We start from the raw sequence: 25,754 nt of genomic DNA on the forward strand, positions 1-25,754 counted from the left end.
GCGTTTTTTTTCCGGTATTGAGACCCTATGACGGATATCAATACCGAAAAATATTAACGCTAGTGTGAAAGTAGCCTTACAGTCCCTGCCATCCGGAAGTGGAAGCATCCCCTTTCTCTTTGTGTGACTGCTGCAGCCAATCCCTGGCCTCTGCAGTCACGTGGTGTGCTGTTCATGCACACTTGATCAGACTGACTGTGCTGTAGTGGTGGGATATTTAAAGGGAACCTGTCTTCAACTTTATGCTGCCCATACTAACAGCAGTATAAAGTAGAGACAGGTTTGTTGGTTGCCGAGAACCAACATCACAATCATTGCAGACTGGGCCTGGAAAAGAGTCACAGCCACCTGAGAAGAGTCCTGGTTATTCATGAATTACTGCTCTCCCTGACCTACCTGCTGATGACTGACAGTCTTCTACCTAGTTTTCTCACTCTCTCTCTAGGAGAGAACTGCCAATCATCAGCAGATGGGTGAGAGAGCAGGAGATTAGGAATAACCAGGACTCTTCTCAAGTAGATTTGACTCTTTTCAAGGCCTGGGCTGCAATGATTATGATGCTGGTTCTCAGTAACCACTTACTTTTAGCTCATGAGTGACACACCGCTGACATCAGCATTTCTGTCACTACTTTATGCTGCCTTTAGTGAGGTCAGCATAAAGTTGATGACAGGTTCCCTTTAATAGATGAGTTTGGGTTAATTTTATTTTATTTTATAACGTTTCCTGCTCAAAGGCTCATTTTAAAATATCATCCGTTTAAAGGCTTTGTCTCATTATAACAATCCTTTTCCATAAGCCTTATTAGGACACCTGGACATCATAATGGGGGATTCATGGCTGAAACACTAGGACCAACTGAATAAAAAACGACATATAACTTACAAATGTGTGCCTGGGTGCGACCTCCAGCTGTTATTGTTGGGTGTTCTTGAACGTGATCGCCAAGCCAGCCTCATTTCTGAAAGATGAGGTGAGATGTAATAAACAATACGGCTACATGTACATGTCCGTATGTATTTTGCAGTCCGCAAACCACGTATTCACAAAATACGGATACCGGCCGTGTGTATCCCGCAAATTCTTTGTCGAATGCCTACTCTTGCCTGCAAAACAGACAAGAATAGGACATGTTTTATAATCTGTGGAGCTGCTGCAGTTTTTCCGCATTTTTTGCACTCCCATAGAAATTAATGGGTCTGCATGCAATCTTCAAAAAAAATGCAGATTGGACATGGCCCAAAAATATGGTTGAGTGCATGAGGCCTTGTAATGAGCAGGTCTAGTTTCCCACCTAGGGGGATAGGACAGATAAAAGAACAAAAGCTATAATAAGATTATCCAATAGAAACAAAAAGGCAAGTAATATACAGAGTGAGTCAAAAGTTTCAGGACACCCTTTTATTTCAGAAATGAAAGGGAAAAGGAAAAATCTGCATACACCAGCAAGTATTGGGTGAGGCTTTAGGCTATGTCCAGAACATGGCTGCCATCTTGCAAGCCGCCATATTGGATCAAGGGCAAATTTTTCAAATGCGAAGGGGTCATTTAGCATATCAACGAAGACCAGAATTTTCTCAGAAATTGATTGCCGCAATCAGATTTGCAATGTCTCTTGTGATTCAAAAGTTATCAAACACAGAAAGTTGCAACAACCACCGGGAACGTTCCCTGTGATGCACAGCTATTTGATGTGTTCCATGAGTTCTCCTTGGTGCTGAACACAGAACTTTGAAGTGTTGAACTTTCTGTGTTGATAACTTTTGAACCACAATAGATGTTGCAAATCTGATTGCATCAATCTATTTCTGAGAAAATTCTGGTCTTTGATACATGACCACCCCCTTCCCACTTTGCCCTTGATCCAGTATGGTGGTTTTCAAGATGGCAGCCATGTTCCGAACATAGCCTAAAAGAGAGGCACCCTCACCCATTACTTGCTGGGACGTTCAGCAAGGCAGGCACATATAAACATGGAACAGATACGCCTCCAGCTGCCAAGTGGACATGCAACAGGTCAGCCAGTTTCATAGATACAAATCTGGTCATAGATGCCCTTTAAACACACTCTAGTGTGGTCACTGTATATTGTATGGTTTTGTGGAAGTCAATGGGGCAGATTTACTAATGAAAATTTGCCAAAATTCCAGTGCACATGCCATTCACCACATAAATAAAGCAGGGCCGGTATTGGGGGGGTGGGGGGGGGGGGCAACTGGGCAATTGCCCAGCGCCCCTATTGTCTAAGGGGCCCCCTGCTTCAGTGCTGCTGTTCAACTGAACGTCTGAGGAAGCAAACGGGCGGACAGCTGAACAGCTGCACTTTACAATGCAGCGTAAGGTCCCTCCCTTACATATAAGAAAAATCATTACCACAGTGCTGACAGGACCTGCAGTAATGTCAGATGCAGGAGGCGGAGCTCAGCAGAGAAGAGGGAATGAAGGACCTGCGATGACCTCACCATCATGTGACCAAAACAGGAGGCGGAGCTCAGCAGTGCAGTAAAGTAATGAAGAAGAAGAAGACCAGCCATGCATGTGAAGAAGTATAGATTCAATGTAAGTGCCAGGGAAATGCTGAGAGTTGTAGTCTTCTTATACCTCCTGTTTATGTAATATCAGAGTACATTACAAGAGGAGGTTTGAGGAGAGGACTACAACTCCCAGCATGTCCAGCTTGTTATGTAATATCAGAGTACATTACAAGAGGAGGTATAAGAGGAGAGTACTACAACTCTCAGCATGTCCAGGCCATTATTATATAATATTAGGGTACATTACAACACCCTGGATATGCTGGAAGTTGTATACCTCCTCTTGTAATGTACTTTGATATTACATAATAGAGGCTTGGACATGCTGGGAGTTGTAGTCCCATCCTCTTATACGTCCCCCTGTAATGTGCTCTGATATTATATAATAGACATGCTGGGAGTTATAGTCCTCTCCTGTTATACCTCCTGCATTAATGTGCTCTGAATTAGGGCCGGGACGATAGATAGGGGAGGGTAGTCATCCGCCTAGGGTGCCGCTTCAGCTATCCATAAAGGGGGGCGCACACATGGTCGTCCAACTTAACAAGCCTTAGGCCACTAGGCCTCAAGCCTGTGAAGCGTTAGTGCAGCATCCCACATATGTGTGTAAAGGGGACGCTTCAAACATCTGTAATTGCAATGTATCGTATTCTTTATTATCTGGCTGGCAAGTTCATTTACATCAATTCGCCACCTAGGTGGTGCTGGCACCACATAGTACAGGGATGGCCAACCTGAGGCTCTCCAGATGTTGCAAAACGACAACTCCCAGCACGCCCGGACAGTCTACAGCTATCAGCCTACAGCAGGGTATTGTGGGAGTTGTAGTTTTACAACAGCTGGAGAGCAGCAGGTTGGCCATGCCTGACATACTATATATTGTGGGGTGTGTCTAGCTTAGAGAGTGTGTAGAGAATGTAGAAGTCCATGGAGGAGAGACACAGACTAAAGTCACCATGTAACTGATGTACTTTCCTCTGGGCCCTGATCACGCCTAGAGAAGATATCTACAGAAGACCAGCACCAGACAGTGAGTCTATACACCGAGATGCAAGGAGACTAGTGAGGGTAACAGCAAACTAAGGCTTATGGACCTCATTAGCACCAGTGATCAGGAATAGCTTTCAGAGGCCAAATTGTCATTATTACTAACTTAACCTTCCGGGTGGTAGCGAGAAAACATAAAATCCTTTCTAGATGAGTTTCCTGCCAGTGAATGAAGCAGATGTGTTTGCCTGCCGTGAGGGGGACACCCTTAAAGGAAAACTCCTAGATAAACAATTATTAGCATCTTCAGTGCCAGTGTTCTGTGAAGTAAACATAGGATTTCTTCCAGGATTCTTGCCTGACAAGAGTCTACTCCTAAAAGGACAACTCCTCGAATACATTTGCCACTACCAGATAATAGTATTACCAGTGAACTTATTGCTTATGCCATACAAAACGCTTCTTATTGGTAAACTGTACCAACTGTCCAGAGACTATTGCTCTTCAGTAAATGTTCAACTGGTTTACAATTACTGACTCCTCATTCTTACAACTACTACTTTCAACATTTGCACCCAACGGTGCTGGCGTCACGAACCAGGGGCCCAGCCACAAGCACCCTGAACATCACCACCATCAAGGGAACCTCAACCAACATCTGGCTGGTGTTCTCTGCAACAGAGAGTGCCCCGGAAGATCTCATGCTGTCTTCCCATCCACTGCACTGCTGACCCAGGGAGGCATCTGCTAACCGTGATTACAAACCACTTCTACCCCCTTTGGCCCACCGTGAGCCTCACGTGTTTTCCCCTGTGGTCGGCACGCTGCATTAGAACAGAGCAATCAGCCGAAATGACATCACTGCAACCTCCTGCTCTGGGTCTCGCATGATGACGTCATCATGTGAGACCCGGAGCAGGAGTGGTGATGTCATTGGGACTGCATGCATCAGGATGCAGCAACACAAGCCACAGCTAAAACTGTGGTCTGCATTGCATACAGCAGCGGGGGGACGGGAGGGAGGATTTATTTTTATTTTTTTATATACTAAATGTCCACACTGCTGGGGGCACCAGGGATGGGGGGAAGGATATCATTATATATACTTGGCACTACTAGGGAGGAATGGAGGAGCATTATATATTGGCACTATGGTGGAACATTTTATATATATATATATATATATATATATATATATATATTGGTACTATGGGGGGAGCATTATGTATCGGAACTAATGGGAGGGGGCACTACAGGGGGACATTAGAGCCACTGGGAGCATTATGGTTATATTATTACTACTAGAGTACTGTAGGGGCGTTATAATTATTTGATGCAATATGGAGGGCATTGCTACTAATAAGGGGGAGTTTTATCACTATTGGGGGCACCATTACTTATGAGGGCAGTCTGCGTGTATAGTATAGTGTTTGTGGATATGAGGGGGAGCAGAATGGCACAATTGGGGGTAGCTTGAAGAGGTTCTCTGTTTTTTTTTTTTATATTGATGACCTATCCTTAGGATAGGTTATTAATATTAAATCGGCGGGGGTCTGACACCCGGCACTCCCAACGATCAGCTGTTTGAGGAGACAGCATGCGCTATGCATAGTGCTGTCTCCCTTCTCTCTTTCTGCTCTGCTGCTGTACTGTATGTCTATGGGACAGCAGAAGTGAACAGCACGCGCCGTCTCTTCAAACAGCTGATTGGCGGGGGTGTCGGATGTTGAACTGTGATTTTAGCACATTATTACAAGATGTGGGCCCCCTCTTTTGATTTCGCCAGGGCCACATTGTCACGGCATGGTCTGGTGGTAGTTGTAGCTGGCCAGCTAAGACCTGTCCTAGGTTGCTAATATACAGTCAGGTCCATAAATATTGGGATATCAACACATTTCTAACATTTTTGGCTATATACACCACCACAATGGATTTGAAATGAAACAAACAAGATGTGCTTTAACTGCAGACTGTCAGCTTTAATTTGAGGGTATTTACATCCAAATCAGGTTAACGGTATAGTAATTACAACAGTTTGCATATGTGCCTCCCACTTGTTAAGGGACCAAAAGTAATGGGACAATTGGCTTCTCAGCTGTTCCATGGCCAGATGTGTGTTATTTCCTTATTATCCCAATTACAGTGAGCAGATAAAAGGTCCAGAGTTCATTTCAAGTGTGCTATTTGTATTTGGAATCTGTTGTTGTCAACTCTCAAGATGAGATCCAAAGAACTGTTTGGAACATTCTTTAAGAGAAGGAATGCACGGGTGAGCTCAGCAACACCAAAAGACCATGGAAAACAACTGTGGTGTATGACCGAAAAATTCTTTCCCTGGTGAAGAAAACACCCTTCACAACAGTTGGCCAGATCAAGAACACTCTCCAGGAGGTAGATGTATGTGTGTCAAAGTCAACAATCAAGAGAAGACTTCATGAGAGTGAATACAGAGCGTTCACCACAAGATGTAAACCATTGGTGAGCCTCAAAAACAGGAATGCCAGATTACAGTTTGCCAAACGACATCTAAAAAAGCCTTCACAGTTCTGGAACAACATCCTATGGACAGATGAGACCAAAATCAACTTGTACCAGAGTGATGGGAAGAGAAGAGTATGGAGAAGGAAAGGAACTGCTCATGATCCTAAGCATACCACTGTCATGGTCTTACCTTCTTGCTGTTCTCCTTCGTTTGACATGTGCTGGCGGCCATCTTGGTTTCTGGGTTTCTTGTAGCCTCCCACCCTGCGGCTTCTCCTTCCCACTGGGAGGAGCTGGATGCCTAGCTCATATATATAGGAGGTCTGTGGCTTCAGTTCCTTGCTTGGTCCTCCTGTGTTCACATGCTTCTAAGACTGCTGCTGCTTCTGGTTCCTGATCCAGGCTTCGTCTGACTACCCCTCTGGTTCCTGACCTCTGGCCTTGCAAGACCCTGCTTCGGTTTAGCCATCCGTTTGGAATTTTGCCTTACGGCTTGATTTTCAATAAAGCCTTCTTATTTCCACTTATCTCTTGTTGTACGTCTGGTTCATGGTTCCTTGACATTAGGACCAAGCCATGAATTCTGACGGTACAGGGCCATCCTCGCTACCTACGCTGGTTGCCAGACTTGATCAGCAGGATCACCTGTTGGGTCGGTTCGCTGTGGCGTTGCAAACCCTGCTTGAACGCACGGCTCATTTAGCTTCCGTTGCCGATGGGTCGGTTGTCGCTCCTGGGCCCGCTCCTACTGTCGCTCCGGTTGTTGCGCCAGAGTCTACCCCGACACCTGTTGCTGCGCCTGCGGTGTTTCGGGGTATGACCGATTCTGCCCCCCTTCCACAGCGCTTTGGGGGAGAGCCAACTCAGTGCCGAGGTTTCCTTAACCAGGTGGGCATTTATTTCGAGTTGCTGCCACATGCCTTTCCTACTGAGAGATCAAAGGTGGGCTTCTTGATCTCGCTGCTCTCGGACAAGGCCTTGGCCTGGGCCAGCCCTTTATGGGAGAACAACAATCCGGTGGTTGCCGAGTTTTCCGGTTTTGTTGCTTCTCTTCGGAAGGTATTCGATGTGCCGGCTCGTGCTGCCTCTGCTGCGAAGCTCCTTATGTCCATCAGACAGGGTTCACGATCCGTAGCTGAATACGCCATTGAGTTTCGTACCCTGGCAGCAGAGGTGGGCTGGAATAATGAGGCTCTGGTCGCTGCTTTCTCTCATGGTCTCTCGGATGTCTTGAAGGATGAGGTTGCAGCTAAGGACCTACCAGTGGAGCTCGAGTCCCTTATTTCTTTCCTGATTTTGATTGACACCAGACTCAGGGAGAGACCTTCCTTTAAGGAGAGCCTGCGGAGGTCTTCTAACAGATTGGCGCCTACGTTTGCTGTCCCACCCGTGCCTCCCTCTCCTCCCACGCCTCCTGGGGATGACTTGTCTGGGGGTGAACCCATGCAGCTGGGGTTTGCTCGCCTGTCCGAGGGGGAGAGGGTACTCCGGAGACGCGAGGGCCGATGCATGTACTGTGGTCTCGGTGGGCATTTTCGGTTGGCATGCCCGAACCGTCCGGGAAACGCTCGCACCTGAGATCCTGTCGGGGGCAGATCTTGGGTGGAGTCTCCTCGTCCCCGGTTTCCCGTGTTGACAAACCACTGATTACTGTTGTCCTCTCCTGGGTCGGGGGCTCGGTGACGACCCAGGCGTTGGTGGACTCTGGTGCTGGTGGTTTGTTCATTGATAGTGTGTTCGCTGCCGCCAATTCCATTCCTCTGCAGCCTCGAGGTTCCCCACTGGCTCTTGAGGCGATAGACGGCAGACCCCTTCTGCCGCCACACGTGACTCATGAGACCCTTCCAGTGGGGATGGCCATTGGTGCCGTTCACAGAGAGTCGGTCTGTCTCCAGGTTATTTCGTCTCCACACTACTCGGTGGTCTTGGGGTACCCCTGGCTCCAGAAGCATAATCCGACTTTCGATTGGAGATCGGCCGAGATCCTCTCCTGGTCACCGCAGTGTGGGGCTAGTTGCATCCATGGGCCTGTCAAGTTGCTGTGTACTTCCTCGGACTCTCTGTTGCCTCCTGAATACGAGGAGTACCGGGATGTATTCGATAAGGTGCGTGCGGTTGTCCTACCTCCGCACCGCCCATACGATTGTGCCATAGAGTTACAATCTGGTGCCGTTCCTCCTCGTGGCAAAGTCTATCCACTGTCGGTAGCGGAGAATGAGGCCATGGAGGAGTACGTGAGGGAGGCGCTTTCACGCGGACACATTCGCAAATCCTCGTCCCCGGCAGGGGCTGGATTTTTCTTTGTGAAAAAGAAGGGCGGTGAGTTGAGGCCTTGCATCGATTACAGGGGTCTCAATCGCATCACGATCAAGAACGCTTACCCTGGTACCCTTGATTTCCGAGCTGTTCGATCGCCTCAAAGGGGCCACGGTCTTTACCAAACTCGACCTGAGGGCGGCATATAACCTGGTAAGGATCAAGGCGGGCGATGAGTGGAAGACCGCGTTTAACACCAGGACCGGTCATTATGAATCCTTGGTTATGCCCTTTGGGTTGTGCAATGCGCCCGCAGTCTTCCAGGAATTCATCAACGATGTTTTCCGTGACCTGTTGCAGCAGTGTGTGGTGGTCTATTTGGATGACATCTTGGTATATTCTGAATCCATGGAGGCCCACATTCTGGATGTCAGACGAGTGTTGCAACGGTTACGAGAGAACAAGCTGTTCGGTAAGCTTGAGAAATGCGAATTTCACCGATCCCAGGTAACCTTCTTAGGTTACATCATTTCCGCTGAGGGGTTCTCCATGGATCCTGAGAAGGTTTCGGCTGTCTTACAGTGGCCCCAGCCCAGTGGTCTTCGTGCCCTGCAGCGCTTTTTGGGCTTCGCCAATTATTATCGGAAGTTCATCAGGGACTTTTCCATGCTAGCCAAGCCTCTCACGGATCTGACCAGGAAGGGCAGTAATCCCCAGGTCTGGCCGCTCGAGGCCATCCGAGCTTTTGAGGCTCTAAAGTCCGCCTTTGTGTCGGCTCCGATTCTGTCGCATCCCAACCCTGGGTTGCCTTTTGTCCTCGAGGTGGACGCGTCTGAGACGGGAGTAGGCGCCCTTCTGTCTCAGCGTAGAACACCAGAGGGTCCTCTGCTTCCTTGTGGGTTTTACTCCCGGAAACTGTCTTCCGCGGAGTGCAACTATCAGATTGGTGACAGGGAGTTATTGGCCATCGTGCAGGCCCTTAAAGAATGGAGGCACTTGCTCGAGGGCTCGGTGGTTCCGGTTGTCATCCTGACGGACCACAAGAATCTGACCTACCTCTCTGAGGCCAAGAGATTGACACCACGTCAGGCCAGATGGGCTCTGTTCTTGTCACGTTTTAATTACGTGGTCTCCTACCTACCCGGTTCCAAGAACATCAGAGCGGATGCCTTATCACGGCAGTACTCCGAGCTGTCCGGGGAGGAGTCGATTCCGACTTCGGTCATACCTCCGAATCAGATCCTGGCCGCTATTCGCACCAGCCTGACCTCTCCCCTGGGTGAGCAGATTTTGGCGGCTCAATCTGGTGCTCCCTCTGGGAGACCCAACGGCAGATGTTTTGTGCCTGAGGAGTTGCGCACTCGGTTGTTGCGAACCTACCATAACTCCAAGGCCGCAGGGCATCCTGGGAAGAATCAGCTGTCCTGGGCTGTTTCACGTCTGTTCTGGTGGCCTTCTCTACGTTCCGACATCGCCGCATATGTAGCGGCATGCTCCGTTTGTGCTCAGAGTAAGTCCCCTCGGCACCTTCCGTTGGGCCTTTTGCAACCCATAGCCACCGGGGAGCGTCCATGGTCACACCTGGGGATGGATTTCATTGTGGACCTCCCTGCATCCCGAGGCCATACGGTCATTCTCATGATTGTGGATCGGTTTTCCAAAATGTGCCACTGTGTTCCTCTCAAGAAGTTACCCTCTGCACAAGAGTTGGCCTCGATTTTTGCCAGGGAGGTCTTCCGGTTGCACGGTTTGCCCAAGGAGATTGTGTCGGATCGGGGGAGTCAGTTTGTGTCCAGGTTCTGGCGCGCCTTTTGCTCCCAGTTGGGGATTCATCTCTCTTTCTCCTCGGCCTACCACCCTCAGTCCAATGGGGCCGCAGAACGATCCAATCAGGCCTTGGAGCAATTCCTTCGTTGCTATGTCTCCGATCACCAAGACAATTGGGTTGACCTCCTGCCTTGGGCTGAGTTTGCCAGGAACACGGCGGTGAACTCTTCCTCTGGGACGTCTCCCTTCATGGCCAATTATGGGTTCCAACCTGCCGTGTTACCGGAGGTATTCTCTCCCCAGGATATTCCGGCTGTGGAGGATCACCTTTCCGTCCTACGTGCTTCTTGGGTACAGATCCAGAGGTCCCTTGAGGTCTCTGCGCAGCGCCAGAGACTCCAGGCTGATCGCAGACGAGCGCCCGCTCCTTCCTACCAGGTCGGAGACCACGTATGGTTGTCCACCCGCAACCTCAACCTTCGAGTGCCCACTCCCAAGCTGGCGCCTCGCTTCGTTGGTCCCTTCCGAGTGCTTCGCAGGGTAAACCCGGTAGCCTATGCCCTTGCGCTTCCTCCTGGCATGCGGATCTCCAACGTGTTTCATGTCTCCCTGTTGAAGCCACTGGTGTGTAATCGTTTTACTTCCTCGGTTCCTCGGCCTCGTCCGGTCCAAGTGGGCAATCGTGAGGAGTATGAGATGAGCAATATCCTGGACTCACGCCTGGTCCGCGGTCGGGTGCAGTTTTTGGTCCATTGGCGTGGTTATGGTCCAGAGGAGCGTTCCTGGGTTCCCTCCGCAGATGTCCATGCTCCTGCCTTGCTCCGAGCCTTCCACGCACGCTTCCCTCAGAAACCGTTCTTTACTCCGCGGAGGAGGGGCCCTTGAGGGGGAGGTACTGTCATGGTCTTACCTTCTTGCTGTTCTCCTTCGTTTGACATGTGCTGGCGGCCATCTTGGTTTCTGGGTTTCTTGTAGCCTCCCACCCTGCGGCTTCTCCTTCCCACTGGGAGGAGCTGGATGCCTAGCTCATATATATAGGAGGTCTGTGGCTTCAGTTCCTTGCTTGGTCCTCCTGTGTTCACATGCTTCTAAGACTGCTGCTGCTTCTGGTTCCTGATCCAGGCTTCGTCTGACTACCCCTCTGGTTCCTGACCTCTGGCCTTGCAAGACCCTGCTTCGGTTTAGCCATCCGTTTGGACTTTTGCCTTACGGCTTGATTTTCAATAAAGCCTTCTTATTTCCACTTATCTCTTGTTGTACGTCTGGTTCATGGTTCCTTGACAACCACCTCATCAGTGAAGCATGGTGGTGGTAGTGTCATGGCGTGTGCATGTATGGCTGCCAATGGAACTGGTTCTCTTGTATTTATTGATGATGTGACTGCTGACAAAAGCAGCAGGATGAATTCTGAAGTGTTTCAGGCAATATTATCTGCTCATATTCAGCCAAATGCTTCAGAACTCATTGGACGGCGCTTCACAGTGCAGATGGACAATGACCCAAAGCATACTGCAAAAATCAACCAAAGAGTTTTTTAAGGGAAAAAGTGGAATGTTATGCAATGGCCAAGTCAATCACCTGACCTGAATCCAATTGAGCATGCATTTCACTTGCTGAAGACAAAACTGAAGGGAACATGCCCCAAGAACAAGCAGGAACTGAAGACAGTTGCAGTAGAGGCCTGGCAGAGCATCACCAGGGATAAAACCCAGTGTCTGGTAATATCTATGCATTCCAGACTTCAGGCTGTAATTGACTGCAAAGGATTTGCAACCAAGTATTAAAAAGTGAAAGTTTGATTTATGATTATTATGTCCCATTACTTTTGGTCCCTTAACAAGTGGGAGGCACATATGCAAACTGTTGTAATTCCTACACCGTTCACATGATTTGGATGTAAATACCCTCAAATTAAAGCTGACAGTCTGCAGTTAAAGCACATCTTGTTAGTTTCACTTCAAATCCATTGTGGTGGTGTATAGAGCCAAAAATGTTAGAATTGTGTCGATGTCCCAATATTTATGGACCTGACTGTTGCTTGTATGTGTCACGGCGGGGCGTGGGGGAAACCCCCTGCCGTGCAATGGCAGTGGCTGCTAGCTAGGTAGCAAGGAAAAGGGAGCAAGTCACCTCCTAATGCAACCCTAGGTTCTCCTTAGACTCCTAGCGCATGAGCCGCCTCAGATGGTAAGGGGGCTCATACTCACCGACCTAGGACCCTGGGAATCCTTGCTGTGCCCTAATCCTGAAGACAGGGCAGAGACCACCCATTCATCCTTCACCACGGATGAATGGTATCTCCTGAAGCCCAGCAATTGACCACCAACTAGACAGGGCAACAGCCAAATGACAGGTAAGTACATAAGACAACAGACAACAAAAGTTATCAGGACTTACCTGTCGCCGACGAGATGGACCGGAAACTCACAGTCTAGCTGTTTTCTTAAACCCCTCCAGGAAAGCAAGCCCCATTAGGAGCACACAAACCAGCAAACAAGGCCCACACCATGCAACATACACCACAGGTGGGGAAGGGAAAACAGAAGCAAGCAGGAGGGAAAGCAAGGGAAAACAATATAACAAATAACGGGTGCTCACACAGACATAATCACAACAGCCCAGGAGCAGAGCTCCACACCAAGCTGACAACAAAATACAAACTGACCTCAAGCTCCACCACGCCAACATATATGGAGGCCTGAGGTCACACCCACCACACCTACCAAACACACCTTAACCCTGTGCACACCAAAGCAGGGAAAACACCATAACAAATACACGTTGCCGGAAGCAACAACATGCAAGGCAACCATGTCACGGCACACACTACAAAGGCCGTGACACTGCCCCCGCATGCAGACACAGCAACACGTTGCTGCAGGCAACAGCAAGCGTGGCCAAGTGTCACAGCGCACATCAAAGGCCATGACAGCATGTTTATACAGCTAAACCTGCCAATAACCTTAATACAGTTCCTATGTTTGTGTGTTAAAGACAAAAGCAGAGTTATTTACAGTAACTTCATGTTTGGATGTCATAAAACTGTTATATTGTGTTCACAGAAGCAGAAAAGATAATATGCCTTTAAGATTCATTATATAATGTGATGACACAGCAGAAACAACAGAAAGCATAGAGTTAAACTGTTGTTGCTGGGCAGGAGTTTTGACCAATCACAGCCAGCCTCACACGCAGCAAGAGTTTTGGCCAATCACAGTCAGCCTCACACCCAGCCTGTGTGGGAAATTCCCCTAGCAGGAGCTGCTAGAATCATTACACCAGAGGAGAGAAGCTGAACAGGCATTCACTCCACTAAGAGCTGTGTTTTATAAAAACAGAGAGGCCAAAATAGGTATTTAAAACAGTTATATAATGTTCCTACTATTAATATAGTGATTAGAATTGTATACTGAACTAGTTATATGCGTGTTTACTTATAGTTCCACCAATTGCAAACTACAAAGTTCACAATTTAAATTCCATATTGCAATCCAAATTGCATACAACCATACCAGATCATACTCCACCAATCTGCAAATAGTTACTGCTAACTGCATACTGCAAATTGCGACCAAATTCAGCAAGTAGAACTATTAGTTAGACCTCAGATATACCTCTCAGTGAGATCATACAGTGCTTAAATAACTTAAAGTGGGAGTACAGATACCGGAGGGGGAACCACTAGTCAGTAGCAGTTGTTGTTTCATCTAGTTGTTGTGGCAGGTAAGTGCTGTTGTTCCAGTGTGTGTTGTTTGCACTGGGTGCTTACTTGCCAATCTGGTTTATGCTACTGTCTGTCCCTTTCCTTGTTGCTAGGCCTGCTGGAGACTCCGGTTCATCCATGTCATGAATGAACAGGTCGTCTCCAAGCCCTGACATTAAAACCAGGGATCTCTAGGGTTAGTAGGGCCCAAGGTTTCGGGTATGAGCCCTTCCACCATTAGGGTTTGCTCATACAGTTAGGAGGTCAGGGCTAGGATTTAGGGATGTGTTAGAAGGTGACCTACTCCCTTTATTCCTGTTTCCAGGCCTAGTGGCATATCCCGCCAACCTACATTGTATGGTGTGGAGTTCCCCCCACTCCCCACCGTGACACACATTTTGTCTAAAACCGGCCCTGGTCTCAAGTGTCTTTGATGCTTTTTCTTCCTCATTTGACAAGTGGTTGTGGCTAACTGGAGAAGAATATGAATTAGTGAAAAAGGGGCATGGCTAAAGTTGCACACTTAGCTCCAAAATTGCATCAGCCAATGGGCAGTATAAACCCAAGACAGCCTAAGGAGGAGGTACCAAAGTTTTCACCTAGCATCAGCCTCTGTGATAAATCTGGCATATTTTTAGACTGCCTACCCTAAGTTTACACTGTCTTAGACTGTATTAGTAAATATGTCAGAATGTGTCAATTAATATAGTAAATTTTTACTACACAACACAAAGTTAAACTTCATGTTTTTTTGTTTTCTTAATAACCATAGAGAAGTGGCTGTCTCTTTCCTCACGCAGCATTAATGACCCCCTGATCTTGACAGAAGTGCAATCCTGTGGTCAATATGTCACAAAACTGTGGAGGATTGAGATATGCCAGAACATTCTGATTGTAGGTGTCTAACTGCTACAAATGAGAACTCCTATTCATATTTATGAAGAGTAGTAGCTGGGCATACTCGGTCAACTTTCTGATTTGTGACTTCTCATTCTTATGACCTGTATTCAGACTTCCATTGATTACATTTTTGTGTCATCTAATTGAGATACCATAAAACAGTGGAAAGAAAATGTTAACTCCATAACATGTGCAGATGAGTTTATGCTTTTAATTACATTCTAAGTTGTTTGTTTGTCCTGTTTACATCCCATGAACCTGGCATTTTGACCTCTATTTGAGGACAATATTCCTTCCTGTTACAGACTATGTTTGAGGAACCACTGTACAAACTATCCTGTTTGACTTTGGGCTAGTACTGAGGGCGTTATCCTGGCGGCCCCCTGGTTTTCACTCTATATCCCCTATACAGGGATCTTTTCTTCACTGCAGAGGGCCACCAGGCCTCTAGCTCTTGGAATAGTCCCGGTGAAGTTGACTGTTGATGCATGGGGATCAGACACTGGTGCAAATCACCAAGGGATTAGGCAATACACATAGTCAGGAAACAGGCAGAGGTCTGGGCTGGCAGCATAGGATGAGTACGGTGAACAGGCACAGGTCAAGTACACTGGCAGACAAAGAGAATATAGTTCTTTACAAGCTCTAGCAAGTGAGAGAGACTTAGCAAGATCTGTAGAGAAAGTGAGGTCAGCAGCACAGCTATATAGCAGAAGCTGATTGGGAACAGCCTCACAGTAACTCACAGAGCAAGAGGATGTTAAGCCTTGCAGTACTGCAACTTAGGTGAGATACAAGGAACAATGACCCTAATTCACACACAGCAGCTGCCGCCCATGCACATCGGACAGCAGTGGCCATGAACCTCCATTGTAACACTTCCACATCCAAGATGGACTGTATTGTTCCACAAAATGGGTTTATTAACCTTTGGAAATCCCTTGATAGATAGAAACCAATTGCGCACTAGTGGCACTTGACAAAACAGCCACAGAAGCCACAGCTCCAGAAGAATGTATACAGTATACGCATATTTACTGTATTTTTCTGACCATATGACCCCCTCCCCAAGTTTTAGACAACAGAAGAGTAGAAAATAAATATTTTCTGCTTATTAAACGTTCGCTGATCGCTTAATGAAGTGGAGAGGTCACGGTCACTAACTTTGGTGTATAGTGTAGGGGGTTAATAGTTTTGGTTTGCTCCTGGTAATCCTAGTGTATCATCTTCTGACCATTGAAACAAACTGCAATGGCTCATGTGGTCACATGATAGGAGTATCAACATCACAATAAACATCACAAGTTACAGTCTAAAATACAGTACCTACTGTGTGGCCCTCTTCCAGTGGTGACATAATCAGAGGTCCTTTAGCAACACATTTAGGGCTCATGCACACGGCCGTGTTTGACGGCCGTGAGCGGTCCGTGGAACCACGGGCTGAATTCCTGCTGAGAGCAGGAGTGCACGGCGTAATTGGTTGCTATGACGCCGTGCGCTCCCTGCTGCCGCCGCAATACAGTAATACACTGGTATGATCTATACCAGTGTATTACTGTACTGTGGCGGCAGCAGGGAGCGCACGGCGTCATAGCAACCAATGACGCCGTGCGCTCCTGCTCTCAGCAGGAATCCAGCCCATGGTTCCACGGACTGCTCACGGCCGTCAAACACGGCCGTGTGCATTCGGCCTAAGTCAGGGGTTTCATCTCCTTCCCTGTTGCCTAGGGATGTTCAGCATTGGGAGGGAGGAGTTTCTCACAGTACTCTTCATGAGAGGAATGATCTTTCAGCCTCCCTTTCTGCCTGCCCGGATCACATGGATCAGTGTCGGGCAGAGAGAGGAGTGTGCATCTATCTACTGATCCAACAGAGTGCTGTATGAGGACTCTGCAGGATCATTAAGGAAGCAGTCAGTGAGGTCTGGCACTGCTGGAGCAGAAAACAGTGGGGTTGCGCGGAGACGCTAAAAAGGACCACAGAGAGGCGCCAAAATCCCTAGTGTCTAGGGTTTTGATGGTATATAACCCAAAGGTAGAGGCTTATGTTTTTAGGTATACATAAGTCGGGTGGCAATGTGCACACACACCAGATATTAGGGTTGGTTGATATATGATGGGTAAATGGTAGTAAAAGCAAAATAAAAATAGCGATAGTAGGCAAATATTAAATTAAGGTATAAAATCAAAATTTTAGTGGCTCACTTCACCCAGGAGGGTAATGTGGGATAAAGCTCAAGACACCCACATCACACCTCCTGCGCCTGGATCGCCAGTAGAGTCTCAGAAACGAACAGTGATCACACAGGAGTCCTTGTTCTTTCTTTTAGTCCTTTATTCCAAAGCCAGGGTGGGGGAGTGAGGAGCTCGACGCGTTTCGGGGCCTCTTAGTGGGTCCCCTTCATCAGGAGCATATATAGTCAAAGCTATAGCCCAGCCTATGGACCATAAGATGCACCCAGCCTATGGACCATAAGATGCAGGCAATTTTTAGCAAAATTTCCTGATAAATGTATAGTCCAAAAAATACTTATAGTTTAGTTATTAGACAAAGGTGTAGGGTGTAATTTAAATATGATGTAAGTGTACAAAGCTGTGTTTACATGTGCTTTTGTGGGTTACATTGGGGTCAGGCATTCTAGTATTCTTGATGGCAAGATTAGGAGTCTGTAGGAGTCAAATGTGGCATCAAGATATTGGAATCCTGATGGACCTCATTAAGTTCAATAGTTTTAACCAGTATCTATTCAAAAATGAATCTGTCATAGCAGCAATATAAACAGAAGCCATGAGGCTAGTGCCCATTATCTGCTCTCCTGTTTTTCCATCTCTTTGCTTATCTCTTTGTAACCATAAAGATTCATTTAGTGTATATGATAAAATCCCTATTATTGTGGACTTACAATTTTGCGGTTGAATATTAATCCTTAATTTTGCTTTGGAGCGATGAACTCCTGTAAGAGCGCCAATTTCTACTATCTTCATAGTGGGGTGCATCCACATTGATGGACCACTAAGCTTTATATATGTTGGAAGGGGCAGTTCTCTGAATTATGAACATAAAATATATCATGAAGGTAGAGACTTAGAGCAGGATTTGTCACCTATTTGGAGCTGCAATGTTGCTAATACATCTGTAACTACTGTTTTTCTGCCTGCCTTGTACATTTTGCTATACGTGACAATATTAATAGAACATACATGAATCTTGTGTAATGTAGAATGTGTCTTTAATCTTTTTCTTACTTCTCAGACACTTGGGAGGTTCCATTCGAGGAGATTTCGGAGCTGCAGTGGCTGGGCAGTGGGGCACAAGGGGCCGTTTTTCTGGGAAAGTTTCGAGGAGAGGAAGTTGCAATCAAGAAAGTGAGAGAACAAAAAGAGACTGATATTAAGCACCTGAGAAAGCTGAAGCACCCCAACATCATCGCCTTCAAGTATGTATCGTGATTGCTGCCCACTACATGACTCATTGAAATACCTTTTGAATTCTGAGAATGACTCATCAGTAATAATCCTTTTTGGGATGATGTCTTACTTGAAAATTACAGATTGTCACCATAAAATCATATTTACTGCAAAAAAGAACATCAGATAATCATCAAGTTTTTTTCCTGCAGTAACCATATACTTTTCACTTTTATGTAACAAGTCAAGATTCCTTTAACCCTTTAGTGACTAGACTGTTTTGTGACCAAGCAATGTTTTTTTAAAGGGGTTGTCCGGGTTCAGAGCTGAAGCTGGACATACCCCCATTTTCACCCAGACATCCCCTCTGATATGAGCATCAGAGCATTTCAAGCTCCAATGCTCTCCTTTGCAATTCAGCGCAGGGCAAAGGCTTTTTATGAGATCCAGTGATGTACCGGGCTCTCCGTGGGGAAAGTTAGGCGGAGGCTTCCAACTAGCAGTGTTCCCGGGGACATCACCAGCACTAATAGGCGGGCTTTAGCGCTTCCCTAGCCTGTAAAATGGCTAGGGCAGCAGTAAAGTCCGCCCATCAAAGCCAATGATGCCGCCGGCAGCACTAATAGGCGGAAGCCTCCACCTAGTAGTGTTAAAAACAAAAACAAACAGCCCAGGGCAAGGGAGAGCATCAGAGCATATCAGGGGGGCCAGAGAGCTGAACCCGGACAACCCCTTTAACATTCCATTCCAAGAGCCACAACGTTTTTATTTTACCTTCAATGTAGCTGTATGAGGTCTTTTTTTGTTTTTTTGTGGGACAAGTTGTAGTGCACATAACTCATTGATTAACTTTTTTTTTACTCTTTCTTGGAAGTATGGAAAAAATCAATGCCTTCATTGCATTTTTACATAGTCAATTTTGCAATGTTCACTTTGCAGCATAAATAATTGTCACGGCTGAGGATGGGGGAAACCCTCAGCCATGTGATGCCAGATGATGTTAGGCTGCTCGGCCAGGAGAACAGGATAGGGAGCAGGTCACCTCCTCAAGCATCCCTAACCTGACCCTAACTCCTACCTGCATGGGCCAACCTTTAAGGTAGGAGGACCCATGCGCAGGAACCTCGGAGCCCTGACTTACCCTCCGCAGATCCCTGAGCTAGGAGCTGGGTAAGACGACCTACTCCTCCAAAGTATGGAGGAGCAGGAGTCTCTATGGCCAAGCTGCTGGGACAAGGGGAACACAAACAGCTTTACGGGAATGGCAGGCGAACGAGAAGTTCCACCAACCTGCCACAGCCTTGCTGACTGGATCCCTTGTGCAAACAGGAATCCAGAACCGTAAGCTGCAGCAAAACACATAGGAAGGTCCCAACAGAACATAACATAGACATCACATAAAACATAAAGAGACATTCATAAAGACAATATCTTTATGACCACAGGGGTGGCTCTCACTGGCAGGTAATATGCACAGGAGGCTGCTCCAGCCAAGCATGACTGAAGCAACCTACTGAGCCATGCCAAACACCAAGGCTATATAGGCCAAGAAGCCACACCCTACAGTCGGACACACCCAGTGACATCACACACACACTGGGAAGGGAGTTAACCCTTCCAACACCACAGAAGGGAAACACACATAAAGGGGAAGTGACCAAACTAAGATCACACTGTGGCTGTTGCCGCAGGCAACGACATGGGTGGCAGCCGTCCTTGGAGACAGCCCGAAGGCCAGGACACTGCCACCACATGTACAACATACCAAACGTTGCCACGGGCAGCCACAGAGAAAGGAAGATGTCAAAGTGCACACCAGACAACACAAAGTGCACACCAGACATACAAACGTGCATACACACACGCACACAACTCCAAGGGAACCGCACACATAGCTGTTGTCCGCGGCAACCGCACTTGAGGCAAACAACAACATGCCTCAAGCTGCGGTTGAAACAACTACCCAAACCGCGGGCAACTGTATGCGGCTCCCAAGGAGTCACGGCCATAACCGTGGCCGTGACACTCCCACCCCTCAAAGCCCCCCCCACCAAAAAAAAAAGGGGACGTCCACTCTCAGACACGGTTCCCAAAAAGCCGCTGTCAGCTGCATCCTCTCCCAGCACACAACACAGCCAGTCCGACGAGGCCTGCAGCCCGCACCAGCGACACAGGGGAGAGAACCACTGAGAGATGGACGAGGGGACTCTCCACTCCAGTCGCTGCCAGCAGACACTCCTAACCAGCACGCAGCAGGACCACTTACGGAGTGCTGCCAGCAAACGACCAGAGATGGGAACATGGAGAGGGACGAGGGATCACCAACACGGACACGGAAGGTAAGGTGGCGGGGAATAAGCCACCAACCGTGCCATTAACGGTGATCCCCCCGATACGTTCTCCCTCCGGAGAACGCGCATGCAGGCCACAAGGGGATGGCACTGCATGCTGCACCCTCTTCCGAAGGCGTGCAAACCGCACACCAAACAAACACCACGTGCAAGAAATCAGGGGGACGCCAAACGAGGCAACGGTGAAGGGAAGGCGGGGAAACGCCACTCACCGCGCTGTCAGAGGCGAAACCCCCAGAACGCTCTCCCTCCGAAGAGCGCGCATGTACCCCTTCTGCAGACGGCGGTACATGCTTTACCCTCTTTCGAGGGAACGCCACGTGAGGAGCCTTTGTGGTCATACTAAGATCACACTGTGGCTGTTGCCGCAGGCAACGACATGGGTGGCAGCCGTCCTTGGAGACAGCCCGAAGGCCGGGACACTGCCACCACATGTACAACATACCAAACGTTGCCACGGGCAGCCACAGAGAAAGGAAGATGTCAAAGTGCACACCAGACATACAAACGTGCATACACACACGCACACAACTCCAAGGGAACCGCACACATAGCTGTTGTCCGCGGCAACTGCACTTGAGGCAAGCAACAACATGCCTCAAGCTGCGGTTGAAACAACTACCCAAACCGCAGGCAACTGTATGCGGCTCCCAAGGAGTCACGGCCATAACCGTGGCTGTGACAATAATATGATAACTTTATTCTCCGGGTCAGTATGATTATATATATTTTTTTCAAATTTTAATACTTTTGCCCTCATGTTGAATAAGCAAAAAACAGCAATTCAGGTGTAGTTTTTTCTTTTTTTTTTACCATGCTCAACATGTGGGATACAGTACGTGATAATTGTGTAGTGCGGGTTGTTACGGATGCGGTGGTACATATGTGGAAGGGATTTTATTTTATTTTATCTCCGATTGAAAAGCATTTTCCAATGAAATAAAGGTTTGTGTGTTTTTAACTTGGATTTTTTAAAATAAAACTTTATTTCAATTTATTCTTTTTTTTACTACTTTCTAGTCCCACAAGATCCTCTGATCCCTTATATAATATACTGTACTACTACTTATGTAGTATGATGTATTATGCTGTCAGTATGAAACTGAGCTATTAGGCATACACTACGCAGACCTAGGTGCCTTAACTGGACTCCGGGTTGCTAAGTACAGACATCTGCAACGGGCCCACTAAGGCAATGCCTGGGGTATCCCTTGCCCCTTAGTAGGTTTCTACAAAATATGTCCCTCTTATAGAGCAAGTAAACGTGACTCCAGCTGCGGTTAAGCAGCGGAAGCACAAGGCTTTCTTTGTAGATGGTAATGTTGGTACCCAGAGGTAGGATTTCAAGAGTGGTGCAGGGTGGCCTACAGTCTCTGTAGATGTTATATACATGTGTCACAGTGTTCCTACCTGGATATCTGTGGATCCCAGACATGATGTGGTCCAAAGCAGTGCAAAAGGGGTAGTTAAACTTGGATGATGAACAAGTGGAATAAATGGAGTCCAGACTTTGTAGTAACGTTTAACAGTTGCTTTTACTTGGCATGAATTGGTAATCCAAACAGCTTCCAAACAATATCTTGGTCATCATCAGGTATTGGCTTAACTTTGGCAGGCAAATACTTCTCTGCAACAATCTCAGCTCTGCTATGCAGTAGCTCTCTCAACTCTGCTATGCTTGGCTGGATAAATAGGAAACTCTTCCTCCTCTGCTGGAACTGAAGTTAGCTGTAGTCTTTCTCTTACTTATAGTCCTAGGAACTTCTTGTCCTGGCTTTAGAGTACCTCAAGCTTCGGCTCAGCTTCGAAGGAGGCAATGCAAACCCAGGAGGGGACAAGCAACCAGGCAGTGCTTTGCTAGCCAGCACACAACATATCCCTAAGGAGGGTGGCCTAGAACTGCTTTCTAACTAACTAACTAACTAACTAACTAACTAAACTCCTTCCTCTAGCTACAGAGGGCTGGAAGAAAACAAAAGATTCCATTCCAGGGAAGCTAATACTGCCAATGTTACTGCCACCATCTGCTGGTGGACCAAGTCATTTCACTTGAACATAACAGTTTCAGGAACAAAAATGCCTGTTATTAAGCGATAACATAAAATACATTAGATATTATATATTGTGGAAAAGTGAAAGAAATGAGGGGGCACACTCAAAAGGGATCACTGGATAAAGTATAGATATTTATTAATATTTTAAGAACAAACCCTTAAAATCATTAAAATATATATTAAACAAATGTGCAAAACGTCACTAGTTTTAACACCAATCTACAAAAGTTGCCAACAGTGATATGATAGCAATGGGTGTCCCAGTGAGAGTTTTCCAGTGAAGATTTTTTCCACAGAGGTGTAGGACTAGGGCCTGTGATGTAAGGGCAATAGTATAGTCGGTGCCGGCCCAATGGCCCAGTCCTATTGGAGCGCTGATGTTATTAATGTCTATTTGTCCAATATGCTGGATTAGCAGAGGTATGTGGCAAATGGGAGACTGTGCTCCCGTACTTACAGTCTCTTGTCGCTTGCAGTGTTACGGCTCACCCTTCCTAGCTGGATCTTCACAGCGTGCGTACGCTCGCAGCGTCTCGCGTGGTGTACTTGGTCAAACCGTGGCGTCCCACGTGACCTAGTAGTCTTGGGTGCCGGCTGAACACTAGACTGACGTCACTGAATTGACGTTGAACTGACGTCAGTAGTGTGCGACTTGTATTCCGGTTTTGATGAAATAGAAGTTTCTCGTATATCAATGTCCTTTAAATGAAGAGCTTTCTTATTCTTCTCAAGAATCCGCGCTCACTCTGTCTCTGCCAGACGCGTTTCTGGGTCATACACCCCTTCCTCAGTGGCCACTGAGGAAGGGGTGTATGACCCAGAAACGCGTCTGGCAGAGACAGAGTGAGCGCGGATTCTTGAGAAGAATAAGAAAGCTCTTCATTTAAAGGACATTGATATACGAGAAACTTCTATTTCATCAAAACCGGAATACAAGTCGCACACTACTGACGTCAGTTCAACGTCAATTCAGTGACGTCAGTCTAGTGTTCAGCCGGCACCCAAGACTACTAGGTCACGTGGGACGCCACGGTTTGACCAAGTACACCACGCGAGACGCTGCGAGCATACGCACGCTGTGAAGATCCAGCTAGGAAGGGTGAGCCGTAACACTGCAAGCGACAAGAGACTGTAAGTACGGGAGCACAGTCTCCCATTTGCCACATACCTCTGCTAATCCAGCATATTGGACAAATAGACATTAATAACATCAGCGCTCCAATAGGACTGGGCCATTGGGCCGGCACCGACTATACTATTGCCCTTACATCACAGGCCCTAGTCCTACACCTCTGTGGAAAAAATCTTCACTGGAAAACTCTCACTGGGACACCCATTGCTATCATATCACTGTTGGCAACTTTTGTAGATTGGTGTTAAAACTAGTGACGTTTTGCACATTTGTTTAATATATATTTTAATGATTTTAAGGGTTTGTTCTTAAAATATTAATAAATATCTATACTTTATCCAGTGATCCCTTTTGAGTGTGCCCCCTCATTTCTTTCACTTTTCCACAATCTCTTTTGGGTCCTGTGGGTAGGACCAGAGGGTGAGCACCTGCCCATACGCAACGAGGGTGAGCCGCTGTACGTTATAAGATATTATATATTAGCACATAGGAAATGGTAGCAAGGTTTCAAAAGAAGTGGTAATGGACTTCTGGTTTCGACGCTGCCATGTGGGGACGCAGCAAGCAGAGCTCCTCTGCAACACCAACATCACAAGCGCAAATACAGAGCGAAAAAACAGCTAATTCCTCCTCTGCTGTGAGGAAAAACCATCTGGAGTTTACCCCTTAATACATAAATTGTTACCTGCTATGAAGTGGGCACAAATCTATGAGATCCCAGGGTTCTGCCACATCCCCCAATTCCAGGATAGCCAAGATGGCGGCGAGCTTACTGTTGCTGATTCATGAAGACAGCTCACAGGAACCCCTGCCCTTGGTAGGGGGACCGGACTCACTTGATTACAAGAGACTTGCCATTGAAGTGGCATTACGCATCACTCCAGACATACAGAAAACCCTGAAGACAACTATACAGTCGTCTCTCAATACGCTGTAGGAGGAGGTAGGCCAAACCAGTTTAAAAGTGGGCGAGTTGGAACAAGAGGTGACCTCCCTCCAGACCCACTCAAGGGCAATGGAAGATACCTTACAGGCCCAACAGCGAGCCCTTGAACAACTGTGCAACAAGGTTGAAGACCTGGAGAACAGGTCCCGTCGCAATAACTTACGGGTGTTAGGCCTTCCGGAAACCATCAAATTGTCAGACTTTAATGATAAAGTAGCCATGCTGCAAAACTTCTGCAGAAAGCAACGCCCGATCTCCATTAGGGGTTATAAGATCATGATCTACGAGGACTACTCTGCAGAAGTAGCCAGGAAGCGCAAAGAGTTCAGCCCTATTTGCACTAGGCTGTATCGCAAAAATATTTGTTTCCGGCTTCTTTATCCAGCCCTTCTTAAGGTTTACCATGCTAAGGGGGGTCACCTCGACATTTAATACACTCGGGGCGGCAGAAGAAGCGCTAAAATTCATATCCAAGATGATGGACCCCGACGCAACCTCATCCACGCTGCGATCCCCTCCGCGATCCCTGAAGACCACGGGACGTCAACGGAGAAGTCGTTCAATGAAAAGATCAATGGGCCGATCCAGAAGTACCAGAAAAATGGCTTCAGAGTCGTCTGACAGGTTCTCCCATCACTGATCCACTGGTGGATGGATGACTCTTAGGCTAGGTTGCCTCCTTTTCCTTAGGGTTGGACAACTTTCAATACTAGAGTTATGAGGATTAGCAAAGCTGCATATTTATTAGCGGAGTGACAGGAAGCTCAACATGGTAGAAAAAAGAGAAGTCTCTAGCTGAACACAGGGAGGTATAAATAACACCTTGACTTCCGTATAGAGTACAGCTTCAGTTCTCATTTAGTTACTGTTTACGTGTTTGATTGCTTACCTCCCCTATCCCCATCCCTATCCTTCTCTTCCTCCCCTGTAATCCATTTTACATTTTTCAAGGGGACGATCGACAACCCAGAGTTGAAATGCAGATAATTTCAACTCTGCGCTCCCCACAAAAGCGCTCAAAATTGCTGAGACATCTAAACTGCCTGAGGCCTGATATAGTCCTCATAATTTTTCTGGCTGCGGAGACTCTGGGTTGGCCACGTGTTTGGATCCTCAGCAAAAAACAACAAAGCGGGAATGTTAACTCTACTTGATAAAAATTTCTCAGGAACAGTACTAGCAGAGAAACACGATGAGGAAGGCAGATGGCATAGATTACTATTGGAATATGAAGGC

The 25,754-nt window shown here is 47.2% G+C and overlaps 1 protein-coding gene across 1 annotated transcript in view; it reads left to right on the forward strand.

The window, feature by feature from the left end:
- The window catches only part of MAP3K13 (mitogen-activated protein kinase kinase kinase 13), a 134,000-nt gene that overhangs the window by 67,609 nt on the left and 40,637 nt on the right, over positions 1-25,754 (forward strand). Inside the window, exon 3 of the mRNA XM_044303971.1 lies at positions 17,881-18,064. Within this exon, the coding sequence (XP_044159906.1) occupies positions 17,881-18,064 (184 nt within the window). The remainder of the gene's footprint in view (positions 1-17,880; positions 18,065-25,754) is intronic.

This window comes from Bufo gargarizans, chromosome 8 (genome assembly GCF_014858855.1).
Source record: "Bufo gargarizans isolate SCDJY-AF-19 chromosome 8, ASM1485885v1, whole genome shotgun sequence".
Classification (NCBI taxonomy): domain Eukaryota; kingdom Metazoa; phylum Chordata; class Amphibia; order Anura; family Bufonidae; genus Bufo; species Bufo gargarizans.